At 44.2% G+C, this 13888-nt stretch overlaps 1 protein-coding gene across 1 annotated transcript in view; it reads right to left on the reverse strand.

The window, feature by feature from the left end:
• mmd2a (monocyte to macrophage differentiation-associated 2a) overlaps positions 1-13888 on the reverse strand; it is a gene marked incomplete at its 5' end in the record, with an annotated part of 74929 nt that overhangs the window by 32873 nt on the left and 28168 nt on the right. The window contains one exon of the mRNA XM_084328229.1: positions 785-866. Within this exon, the coding sequence (XP_084184355.1) occupies positions 785-866 (82 nt within the window). The remainder of the gene's footprint in view (positions 1-784; positions 867-13888) is intronic.

Consider the following 13888-nt stretch of genomic DNA (forward strand, 5'->3'; position numbering starts at 1 on the left):
TCTCAATAGGCAGCGAATGAAAACGTGTCGCTTTTTCACTTTTTGGTCGTTAAAGGTGGGACTCTAGCGGTAGCACCATGGGCTACTGACAGCAGGACATCTTTCAGTCAGGTTCCGATTTCAGACAAGAGGCAGGCTTAGTGGACTAGTGCTGTAGGATGTTAGGATTACTCAGGATGCTTTTTTGGGAAGCGTTACCCTGTCATTATGATCACAGAACTGGAATGAATGCTCAACCCCACGACAATATTATCAAACGTTCTAGCAGCCCATCTGAGGTGAACCAACCAAACTACAACTACAAATTGTTACTCTGTTTGATGCTGCAGTCATTATAGCCTTGTCTCTCAGTTTTCTCTCTCTCCCTCCCTCTCTCTCTCTCTCTCTCTCTCTCTCTTTCTCTCTCCATATCTCTCTCTCTCTCACCCTCCCCTCTCTCTATCTTCTCTCTCTCTCTCCCTCCCCCTCTCTCTCCCCCCCTCCATCCACCCCTACATCTCTCGCTCTCTCTCTCTCTGAAACAGATGTAGGATTACAGCAGATTACAGAGCAGCAGCGGAGAGGAGTTACAGGCTGGTTCACAGATTATCACCCAAAACTCTTCCGGCCTCTCTTCCTCCTTCTCTCCTCATCTCTCACTCTCCTCCTCCTCGCTCATTTTCTCTCTCCTCCTCACTCACCCCCCTCTGCTTGTGTGTGTGTGTGTGTGTGTGTGTGTGTGTGTGTGTGTGTGTGTGTGTGTGTGTGTGTGTGTGTGTGTGTGTGGTGTGTGTGTGTTGCTCACCCCATGTGTGGCACAGTTAGCAGCATGTTCATACTCAGTGGGCTGGTATCTCTTACTGGGTGGTACTCTGCCATTCATGAACCTGGGAGAGAGAGAGAGAGAGAGAGAGAATTATGGACAATTTCCTTGTCCTAAATGATCACCAACTGAATTTTATTTACTGAAATTAATTGTTATCTAATGTGTTTTGGTTATTGTTGTTACTGTGATTGCTGATATGTACAACATATGTATCTTTCTTGTCGTGCCAGTAAAGCAGAATTTGAGAGACAGTGATAGAGAGATATATTATAGAGACAGTGAGAGAGATATGAAGATAGATGGGGACAGAGAGAGAGACAGACAGAGAGCCACGGAGAGATAGGGACAGAGAGATTATGAATGGATGAGTTTATTTATTTCGAACATAAATAATAAAAAAATAAAAATAAAACGAAGTGTAAACTTTTTTTGAACAAATGTTTTTTATTTTCCCTTTTTTTTAACATGAAACTAGACAAACAATACAGTAACAGTAATAATCAATGATAAATCACAGGACAATAACAGAAATAATAATAACAATAATGACAGTCCAGTAATTAAATCAGAATGAATGTAGATTAAAAGACATACAAATAATAAATACAAAGGCGGTTAGGTGGCCGAGCGGAGATTGCGTTCGTCACCAACCCCGGAGCTGTGGTTGTCACCAGCTTGGCTGGCCGTCTGCACTAATACAATTGGCTGTATTAGAGGGTGGGAGAAGCTGGCGGGGTGGGTCCGGGTCGTTGTAAACAGCGACTCCTACAGTTCGGTCGGGGCGCCTGCTAAGCGCGGATAGGACTCGAGGGGGATAGTGTGGTCCTCCCACACGCTACGCCCTCTCGATGAGAATCCGCGCTGCCAGGTGAAAAAGAAGCGGTGATTGGCTGGACGTGTGTCGGAGGAAGCACGTGGTAGCCTCCACTCTCCCAGATGATCTGACTGTGGGGGGTAAGTGCGCAGCGACCAGGAAGGGACTGGGAATTGGCATACGACTAACATTGGGATGGGAGAAAATCGGAGGAAAATGGAGGGGAAAAAAGACCAATAAAAAAAAATAATAATAATAATAAATACAATACATGGGCTCTTGCTCGCTCTTCCTCGCTCTTTCCTTCCCCTTCCCTCCCCCCCACCCCCCCCCCCTCAGGACCCCCACTTGGACTATACATCCACTATTTCATTTAACATCAGAAAATTACAAATTTATATGCTTCCCTTTATCTTCTCCACCACAGCTACCCAGACTGCTATGCTGGCTTCATTAACACCTAAAATGCATGCAGTGGATATCTCTAGATAAATCACATCGAGATAGGTAAGAACCCATACCTTCCGGCACATTTTATCCGGTTGAATCCAGCGTGACGCTATCAACTATCGAACATAAAAAAAAAAAAAAAAACGTATGTATTCCTACCCCCTTCACACTCTTATTATCTTATGCAACTCATATTAACTCATTTTCATACAACCCAAAATTCCACACTATGAAAAGAAAATATTATGAAAAGAAAATATCAGTAATAATACTAATGATAATCCCGCCGAGCCCTAGCCCCTGGACAGGGACGCCCGGGCTCAAGCGGTCAACACAACACCTCCTCATCCATATACCTCTGAGATATAATCCTTTTATACTTGTGCTTTGTTTTAATTCACACTCAAACCATTCCACAGATTCACTCCACAAACTGAAATGCACATACTACTTCATTGTTGAATGAACAGCCTGTTTCTTGAAATTAGACTCTCCTCTTAAATCGTAACCCCCCTCTCTATCACAGAAAATGTTTGGATGTTACCCGGGAGTGAATTGTTTCGTGCTCTAAACATGATTTGTGCAGTCTTAAATTCAGCCAGGTCCCTGAGTTTCATGGCATGTGATTTTAAAAACAGTGTGTTTGTGTGTTCCAGATAGCCTACCTTATTGATAATCCTAATTGCTCTTTTTTGTAGCGTGCATAATGGTTTTAAGTTACTTTTATAAGTGTTACCCCAAATCTCCACACAGTAGTTCAGATATGGTAATACTAGTGAGCGATATAGAATGGACAGTGATTTATGATCCAAGATGTGTTTTGTTTAACCTAGTACTGCAGTGCTCCTTCCTTGCGGTTTTAGTTTTTATGTAGTTTATGTGAGGTTCCCAGCAGAATTTGTGGTTCAGTATCGCACCTAGAAATGTATTTTCATACACTCTTTCAATGTTAACATCATCTATAGTAATTGTACCTGCATGTCTATTTTACGATGAATGACAATTTATTTAAATCAAACCATAATTAAAATTTACTCATTTCTGTGGTGGTGACCTCCAGAAGCTTCTGCAAATTTTCCCCAGAACAAAACACATTGGTATCGTCTGCAAATAAAACAAATTGATACGCTACATATGAACACTATTATAAAGGTGTTTCCTTCCTTGATGTTGTCATTATGATGACACTGCTTCACTACCAAGGGCTCGCTCTCTTATGCCATTATAAAATCCTAATTTTAGGAGGGAGGGAGAGAGAGAGAGGGAAAGGGAGGGAGGGAGAGAGAGAGGGGGCAAGGGAGGGAGGGAGAGCGAGAGAGAGAGAGAGAGAGAGGGGAAGGGGGAGAGAGATAAAAGCATTGAAAAACTGGATACCATTTTCAGTAGGTTAGTGTCAAAATCCATGTGGCCAACAGGCCTGCATTCATGAGGGAAACATGCAGAGAGAAAGGGTTGTTTTCAGATCATGTCTGGAAATCTGTCGGGAGCCAAATGGATGCGTTGGTGGTTTAACTTCACTGAGTGGTGATCTCATAGAAGCCAAGGCTGCGTGTGCATGTGTGTGCGCATGCGTCTAGCCAAGCTGCTGAAATATCAACAGCTGGAGCAGACCATTTCACAGCTGGGCTACAGGTGTAAGCTTCTGGGTTTCCTATTTGGTAACCTGGGACATGTACACAACACAGGTTAGTGATCAGAGGATTATTCAGTGTATCTGCTATCACTGTCAGCCACGCGGTGGAGACATCGCTTTCTGGACCCTTGGAGTGGATGTGTTGTATGCTGCTTGTCTACTGAGCACATACTGTCTCTTAATATCGGTCTACATTTACAATGTTTGTCCCTTGCATGCATGTTTACGTATACAAATAAAGTATTCAAATTAGTTTATGTGTGTGTCCAAGTATGTATGTGGGTGCATGTAAGCCTCTAACTGTGTGTGTGTGTGTGTTTACAACTGTGTGCATGTGTGTGTATCTGTGTGTGCGTGGTGCGCGCGTGTGTGTATATGGTTATATTTGTGTTTGTGTGTGTGTGTGTGTGTGTGTGTGTGTGTGTGTGTTGGTCATTCTTGGAGGATTTGTAGAAAACCACTCTAATCCACATCACGGTATTGGCATTTTCACTACACTTCACCGTTGCCAGGGGTAACTGTCACACGTTTGCCGGTGATGTAACAGTCTCTACGACAACCACAGGAAAGTTCTGACCACTGACACTTCTTAAAAAGCTGCATTATGTCAACAACTACCACAAGCTCTTCACAGTGTGTGTGTGTGTGTGTGTGTGTCTGTCTGTGTGGTCTCTGGTTTTTAATCAGCAGTAAATCTCTCAATCCGTTTACAGAGGAACACATCTGGTCATGTTACGAAACCACATTTCATATGTCAACATGCACACACACACACACACACACACACACACACACACACACACACACACACACACACACACACACACACACACACACACACACACACACACACACACACACACACACACACACACACACACACACACACACACACACACACACACACACACACACACACACACACACACACACACACACACACACACACACACACACACACACACACACACACACACACACACACACACACACACACACACACACACACACACACACACACACACACACACACACACACACACACACACACACACACACACACACACAGGTTTTATTGTACTACCTTGCTCCTCTTGCAGGGCCCCAGGTGTGTGACTTTCAGTCAGCTATGAGTTATGCGATTACACATGTAGGCCTACTGTCCACGTCAAACACGTGCCAACACACACACACACACACACACACAAATACCTACACACACATCTCCCCTATGTTTATTGCCAGTAACGGTCTGATAATTCTGTACCAGGAAGAGAGAGAGAGAAAGAGAGAGAGAGAAATTAGAAGAACAATGGTGTTTGCTAGAGTCTCTGGGGGCGTGTGCAGCAGTACTCAGGAGGAGTGTGGATGACAAACGTGCCACAGAGGAGGGTGGTGTGACCTGAAATCCAGTAACAATAAGATGAAAATATAATTTGTCTTTTAAACATCAGTGTAAACACCACACATCCACCATGGTGTCGGCCGTCTTGTCAGCAGGTCTGTACTGTAGTGTTTGTCTGTCGACACGTGACTGGTTGTTGTACATTGGGTGGAATTAAAGGGGCACCAGATTAACTCATTGAACGCCAAAAACGAGTAATCTCGTTTTTCAAAGCTAACCGTTGGCCGCCAATGAACGAGAATACAATTTTTTTTTTCTTGTGTGAGCTCTGTGTGAATTGGAATTGAAATGATGATCGAATCCCGATAGGTGGCAGTATCGCCTACCTTTTGAACTGGGCTAGTGGGAAGGGGGTTGCTCACTCACTGCTGGCTCACTCACTGCTGACTACCACTAGCCTAAGGACTGTCGAGCGAACTATTGGAGATTATTATGAAGAGGACAAAACGATCACACTTATGGATGATAAGGTGCACTTTAATTTTGTAAAGTGACCGTTTAGTGTGAGCGTGTGCAGCATGTGTGTGTGTGTGTGTGTGTTCGTGCTAGAGTGACTGTTAGTGTGTGAGCGAATACAGTATGTGTGTTGTGTGTTGTGTGTGTGCTCATGTGTGTTTGTGTGTGGAGAGTTTAGTGTTCAAGACTCTGATGGCCTGGGGGAAGAAGCTGAGCCGAAGTCTCTCTGTCCTAGTTGCTGGTGTGCGCAGGCATTTGCCTGACCGCAGCAGCTTGAACAGGCTGTTGTTGGGGTGGTGAGGGTCTTTCATTATTCTGCAGGCTCTGGATTTGCACCTCTTGTTATATAAGTCCTGCAGGGGTGGTAGTGCAATACCCGTAGTACGCTCAGCTGAGCGCACCACTCTCTGTAGGGCCTTCCTGTCCTGTACCTTGCTGTTTCCATACCAGGCAGTGATTTTTCCAGTCAAGATGCTCTCTACAGCTCCGGAGTAGAAGGACTGGAGTATCTTCCCCGATACTCTGAACTTCCTTAACTGTCTCAGGTGGTAGAGGCGCTGCTTCGCCTTTTTTACGACTGAGTCTGTGTGTTGTCCATGTCAGATCCTCTGAGATGTGGACCCCCAGGCAGTGTTAATTTTGTCAACTAAAATGGTGACGAAAGGTGTTCGTCAACGAATTTTTTTTTTCATGACGACAACGAGACGTGACGTCACGTTATTGAATACCATGTGACGCTAACGAGACTAAATAGTTTATTCAAGGGGCGCCCAAGTGGCGAACCATGTAACGCGCTGCGTCGCGGCACGGCCGACCCGGGTTCGATTCCCGGACCCAGTGTCATTTGCCGAATGTCTTCCCCCCCACTCTGTCTCCCGTTCTTCCTCTCTCTCTACTGGACTGCCCAGTAGTAAAAAGCGATAAACGCTAAAAAAGAAACCTAAAAAAAAAAAAAATTCAATATCGTTGACCACAACTGACACAAAAATGTAATTTACAAAAACCAGGACGAAATTTCTCTTCATGTATGTTGATATTGTTGACTAAAACAAGACGAGACAAAATAATTATAACTTTTGTTAATGCCATCGTCCCGAGTAGAGCAGTGTGACGAGGAGCTGTTATTAGCATTAGCTGGAGAGCTATTTGAAAAGCTAGTTTTAGCTTAACGTTACCTTGGCTAAAGTTGGGACTATTCATAATCCAGCTGCAGACCTGCAAGCAAAGTACAGCAGTTGGCAAAGGAGTATTCTAAGGTAAATCACTTTTTCACCAGTAGCGTTACATTGTTTGTATTTCCATCTAGCTCGCGTTAGCTAGTGGCTAAGCTAGCTCACGCTAATGTGGCTAACTGATCGACCTCTCGCACACAATTAATGACATGTTGCGGACAGCCATACCGGTGACAATGTTTAGCTTTTAGTGCCAAATGATAAGAGTCTGAGGCGGAGTCTCAAAAGAGAATGTTGAATATTTATTGTGCATTTAAAATCACAACAGAGCCTCTGCTACTACAGTAGCTAACCTAAACGGAGCCTTCTGGATAGGAGGAAGTGCGCAACAACGTATAATGTCCGTGTGGAACCAATGTGCCAACAACCTTTCCGTGGGTGAAGCATAGTTGAGCATAGAACCTTTAATGATACTAATACTAATCTATACAATCACCTGTTGTTGAATAAATACCATTACTTTCTAGTTATTACTAAAAAACAGTATATATAAAACAGTAGCTGTAAAAAAGAAGAGAAAAAAAAGTTTTATAATTTATATAATATTATTATTATTTTTTGTACATTAACTAAAAATAGACAAATGTCATCCGTTTTCGTCGACAAAATCTAGACTAAAACAAAAAAGACAAAATTGAGACAAAAACTGACTAAGACTAAAATGCTCAGACATTTAGTTGACTAAAACTGACCAAACGAAAAATAAATGAAGATGACTAAATATGATTCAGATTCAGATTTCTTTATTCACCATTTTGTACAGGTACAAAATGGAACGTGTGATTTGACATTACAGTGCATGATTGATTTTTTCACAAATAGGAACAACATAATAATAATAATGATAAATAAATAAGTAAGTGCAAAACAGGACAGAACAGTGAGACAACAATAAGACAGTAAAGTACAGTGGTAGGGGACATGGGAACAGTGCAGCGCAGTTCAAGTCCAGAGGGCCAGCCCTAGCAGCTCGCCATAGAGGAGGGGAGGGGGGGGGAGCAGGGGGACACCTGACTCATTTACCAGGCGAGCTGCTGAGGGGAAGAAACTGAGTCTATGGCGGGACTTTAATGTCTTGGGCACCCGTAGCCGCCTGCCGTGGGGGAGCATGGTGAAGAGGTCGTGACCCGGGTGGGCGGGGTCTGCCATGATCTTCCTCGCCCTCCTCAAGGCCCTGGAGGAATGTAGGGACTCGAGGGAAGGAAGGGGGCAGCCGATCACCCTCTCCGCTGATCGTATCACCCGCTGCAGCTTGGCCTTGTCCCTGACCATGGCTGCAGGGAACCAGGTGATGATGGAGAGGGTGAGGATGGACTGGCAGTGTAGAACTGGACCATCATAGTCCTCGGCAGCCTAAACTTCCTCAGCTGACGTAGGAAGAACATCCTCTTCTGGGCCTTTTTATTGAGAGCGATGGTGTTCAGCTCCCATTTCAGGTCCCGGGAGAGTGTCATGCCGAGGAAGCGGCAGGACTCCACAGAGGCCACGGGGTGCCTCCCAGAATGATCGGGGTGGGGGGGGCTGCCTTCCTGATGAAAACGAAAAAGGAGCACTTGACACATGACTAAGACTAAAACTAAAATGAAAATAGCTGCCAAAATTAACACTGCCCCCAGGTACCCCCCAGGCGATCGCCTAGAGTGAACTATTGGAGATTATTATGAAGAGGACAAATGGTGACGATCCATCCATAGCATATGGTGGACGGGGTTTTGGTGGACCTGCTGACAAAGGTAACGTCTATTTTACCGAACCCCATCATAAAACATGCCTTTGTAATGATCCCAGAAAACGATTCCGCGAAGGATTATTTCGAAATGGGACGATTTTTAACATGGGATAGCGCAGGAACAAAGGTATGTAGAACTAAAAGTTTTTTTTCTAGCGATGCCCCGATCGATCGGCCAGCGATAGGTAGGGGAGAACGGGGGACGTTGTCACACGGGTAGGTTGTCACATTCATTATATTTCACCACCAGAGGATCCTGTCCCCCATACTTTGGTATTTAAATGTCCAGAATTTGGGTCAGAGTTCACCTACATTGTCATCTTTGGAGTGAAACAGCTGAATTTGAGGTGAGAGGTCTTTTTGTGTTTTTCATGTCCATTTGTAAATATTCCGCTCCTCAGTATTTTTCTTCTAGGCTTTTACACAATTGGTTTATAATGAAACAATTATAGGTGGCGTAGCGGAGATTGCGTTCGTCACCAACGCCGGAGACGCTGGATTCGCCTGTTCAAATCCAGCTCACAGCTCCGGCGTTGTCACCAGCTTGGCTGGCCGTTCACACTAATACAATTGGCAGTATTAGAGGATGGGAAAGCTGGCGGGGTGGGTCCGGGTCGTTGTAAACAGCGACTCCTACAGTTCGGTCGGGGGGCGCCTGCTCAGCGCGGATAGGATCTAAGGGGGGTAGTGTGATCCTTCCACACGTTACACCCTCTCAGTGAGAGTCCGCGCTGCCAGGTGAAAAGAAGCGGTTGATTGGCTAGACGTGTGTCGGAGGAAGCACGTGATAGCCTCCACTCTACCAGACCGACTGTGGGGGGTAAGTGCGCAACCAACCCCATAGTGTGTGAAAACCATCCCCATGATGGGGTTGGTTGTCACAATGTGTCAGAGTGTCTTTGATAGGTGATTAACTCTTTGTTACAATACGTTGGAAAATGAGAGGGATACACATTTCAAGCCAACATCTTAAGCTTCAATTTAATGTATGAATGACTATTGAAAGATGTTTTGATGATGAGCAATTCACACTAGAGTAAAAAGTGTGACAACTATCCCCGTTCTCCCCTATCGGCCGATATTCAGTATAAATATGAGATTGGGGAATTCCGATAATGCTTTCTAGTTGCCGATTGCGAAAACCGATCGATGACGCGACAAACATGAGCCAATTCTCAGCGGAGTTGGTGTCATTAACTAACCTAAAACATGTCGGTGGTGTGGAACTATTACAAAGTGTCTGAGACAGATGCAACAAATGCCATCTGCAATGTATGCCAGGATAAAATACCTCGTGGGGGAAGCAATGTAAAAAGTTTCAACACAACAAATTGAATAAGACACTTGAAGTCCCATCACCCAGAGGAGCATGGAGTTCGTTAACACTATGGCGACCGGAGGGGCGCGGCGATTTAGGCCTCAGAGGACAGCAGATTGTAAACAAACTGATGTATATTTCTAAGAGCTTTATATATCATTTATAGTATTGCTATCTGTCCATTCTCATTGTCACTTGAGTGCATAAACCGTGCCTTCATAATGGCTTAAAGAAAAAAAAATCCATCTTTTTATAGCGTTGTGAATATAAGGTAGGCCTATATCGCACTTTTCGTCTAGGCTTTTCTGCAGGAGGCTGCAAAAAAGGCTAAACGTTGGCGCCGTTATATCAAACGCCATTTCTGCTGTATATATACGAATGAAATAAAACAAACTGCGTAGCATCCGGACTATTACAGAGCATCTATGGATGAAATGGGGGCGGCGGGGAACGCCGATTACTATTATTGATTAGCAATACAGTGTGCGTTCAATATAGCATTTTCATTGATCGATCACGTTACGTTATAAAACAATGTCCAATCCAGCTGTAATTTGGGGTAATATTATCCTACTGTCAGGTCATGTGATCGCCGGCAGCTAGGGATGCCCCGATCGATCGGCCACCGATCGTTATCGGCCGATAATCAGTATAAATATGCGATCGGTGATCGGTGATAATGCTTTATTTTCACCGATCGTCAAACCCGGTCTCAGACACTGGTGGTGCGGCGTCTGCTCATTCCTCCAGCCCCTCCCGTACGCATGTAAATGTAGCAGGTGCCACCTAGCACCTGCCACGAAATTCGACCGTGCCTCGAGTGGGAGTCGAACCCCGGGCGTCTGCACCGGGGCCGACATAACAAACCGTTGCGCCAAGAAGGGAATTCCCCCCTAAGCGCTCAGTTTGTATGCCTCTGGGGAGTGAGTTTTACACACTTCTATGTGCCGTAGTCACACTATCGCGGCACATATCCATTACATTCACCCCCCCTAAACTCACACCACCCAAGGCATCCGGGTCAACGGCACCACTGTAGCAGGTGCCACCTAGCACCTGCCACGAAATTCGACCGTGCCTCGAGTGGGAGTCGAACCCCGGGCGTCTGCACCGGGGCCGACATAACAAACCGTTGCGCCCAGTTTGTATGCCTCTGGGGAGTGAGTTTTACACACTTCTATGTGCCGTAGTCACACTATCGCGGCACATATCCGTTACATAAACACAGGTCTAGTCTAGTGAGACACGGGACACGGGAGGACGGCGTCTCCTTGAGCTAACGTTAGCTTAGCTACCGTTACAAAATGACCCAGTCAACTATTCACTTTTAGTTTAATACATGATGAGGCATTGTCTAACCGAACGGTATCTAGCCGGCCAGCTACCGATAGCTCCTGACATCAACAAACGCTCCAGCAAGTATAGTAGGTATGTATGATACCTGTTAGCTGTTAGCTCACGTTAGCGCAAGTTAGTTCACTGTTAAAAACGAAATGTCCCATTGAACTAAATAATTCACTGAGGCGTTGTATTAACGTTATATATCCGGCTAGCAGTAGCTACAGATAGCTCCTGATATCAATGTCTTATAACACTGATTCGATGCGTATTCGAGCTGAGGGCTTGCTGAGCACAGTTAAGTAACGTTATACCAATAGGGTCCTGTTATGTACCAGGAGCCTGATCACTCCTGTGTCACTGTTCAGGCAGGCCTGATCACTCCTGCAGATCCAGGTCCAGCGCCGGAGAATCCTGGCCGTAGCTCGAGGCTACTCGAGTATAGGTCCAGCTGCAGCTCCGGATAATCCTGGCCGTAGCTGGAGGCTACTAGAGTACACACAGACAGTGGAGCTTGTTGCGTGGTGGCGATGTCTCGCAGATAATACAAGTACAAGTCTAATTATATAATATATATATTTTATAAAAAATTTAAATAAAAAATTATATAAAATACATTTAAATTTCTTTTAATCAAAAACGATCGGTATCGGATCGGTATCGGCCGATATGGCTCACGACGATCGGTGATCGGTATCGGTGGCAAAAAACGTGATCGGGGCATCCCTACCGGCAGCATTTCCTCACCAGTCATCGGATTCTGGTAGATCGATATGCACATTGGCTAATCATAAATCCCATTATTCCACGCTGAAAAAAACGCTCGGCAAGCTGATCCAAGATGGAGGGTCTTCTTTTGGAATCAAGGATCTATGATCCGCCCACAGAACTGTAAAAGCATTTTTTTTTAAATCCACATAATGATACTGCAGTGGAGCGATGGCGCCCCTAAGCGGGTCTGGCCGGTACTGCATGTTTCGAAAATCAAATATGTGAAAAGATCCTGCTAGTGGATCGGGTACCTAAGAAGCGTTATAAATATGGAATAAAACAATAACAACTTGCCACGAGTATATACGTGGCTCTGGTCCACAACGCTCTTTTTCGAAACACGTATATATACGTGGACGGACACCATAGTGTTAAAGGAAAACTCCAACATTTTGGGAAATTAGCTTATGTAACATCTTCCCTGGAGTTAGACAAGAAGATACATACCTTTTTTGTCTCTCTGCATGCATTAGGCTTAGAGAACGCCCGCACCGTTAGCGTACCTTAGCTTCATCACTGGAAGTGGGTCAGACTTTTACCCGGAAGTTCCCTACAGTCACGAAATACACTCCAAATACAACTCCAAAACGTTCCTGTAAACATGTTGTGACCTGTGTATTTACCACGTGGAGAAATAAAAAATAATTGAATTTGACATTTACGTTTTCTAAGCAAATATACTCTGAACAATTTTTTGCCCAACCACTCCTCTCTGGGCTCAGTGATTTCACGCAACGCAGTGCTACTTTCTAACGCTAACGCCAGTGTTTGTTTACATTTTCATTTCATTCAAAGGATCCGAACCGATTGAAGTTTATGGATACCATGACTGTGGTAAGTTTTAAGGGGCTAGCGTTACACAATAAATGAGTTATAATAATACCACTCGCCCAAACCCTGTAGCCGTGCATCGCAGTCATGAAAGGGGCTAACTAGGTCGATAGTCCAGCAACGTTGTGACTGTCCTATTCATCAATCTCACAATATTCGCTAACATTAGACAGATGGAATACAGCCTTCCATCTAAAAACATAAATGAAAACTTACCACAGTCATGGTATCCATAAACTTCAATCGGTTCGGATCCTTTGAATGAAATGAAAATGTAAACAAACACTGGCGTTAGCGTTAGAAAGTAGCACTGCGTTGCGTGAAATCACTGAGCCCAGAGAGGAGTGGTTAGGCAAAAAAAAATTCTGAGTATATTTGCTTAGAAAACGTAAATGTCGAATTCAATTATTTTTTATTTCTCAACGTGGTAAATACACAGGTCACAACATGTTTACAGGAACGTTTTGGAGTTGTATTTCGTGACTGTAGGGGACTGTAGGGAACTTCAGGGTAAAAGTCTGACCCACTTCCAGTGATGAAGCTAAGCTACGCTAACGGTGCGGGCGTTCCCTAAGCCTAATGCATGCAGAGAGACAAAAAAGGTATACATCTTCTTGTCTAACTCCAGGGAAGATGTTAAATAAGCTAATTTCCCAAAATGTTGGAGTTTTCCTTTAAGCTTACCGCGGAAGGTAAAAATAACCAAAACGGCAGCTAACGCAAACCACTTTAGAGAGCACCTGTGCGTATAACCGGGATAGTCAAAAGCAGGGGAGGAAACTAACTTTTTGGCTTACCAGCCAACTGGCGAGTAGATGATTTTTTTTACCAGCCAAACTGATTTTTTTACCAGCCAAAAATAAATCGCTAATTGTGATAATTACTTCTTTGTATGTCTTCGTCTAAATTGATTTTCAATCATAGTAATAATCACACCGTGTCTCTACTCTTTAAAATATTTATTAGCATAAACATTAATAAGTGTCTCTACTCTCCACAATATTAGCATACAACATGTATTAATCACACATGTCTCTACTCTTCAAAATATTAGGATATCACATACAGTATTAACATGAAAGAGGGAACTATTCTGGACTGGGTTG

This window comes from Notolepis coatsorum (assembly GCF_963971535.1).
Source record: "Notolepis coatsorum genome assembly, chromosome: 14".
NCBI classification, from domain to species: Eukaryota; Metazoa; Chordata; class Actinopteri; order Aulopiformes; family Paralepididae; genus Notolepis; species Notolepis coatsorum.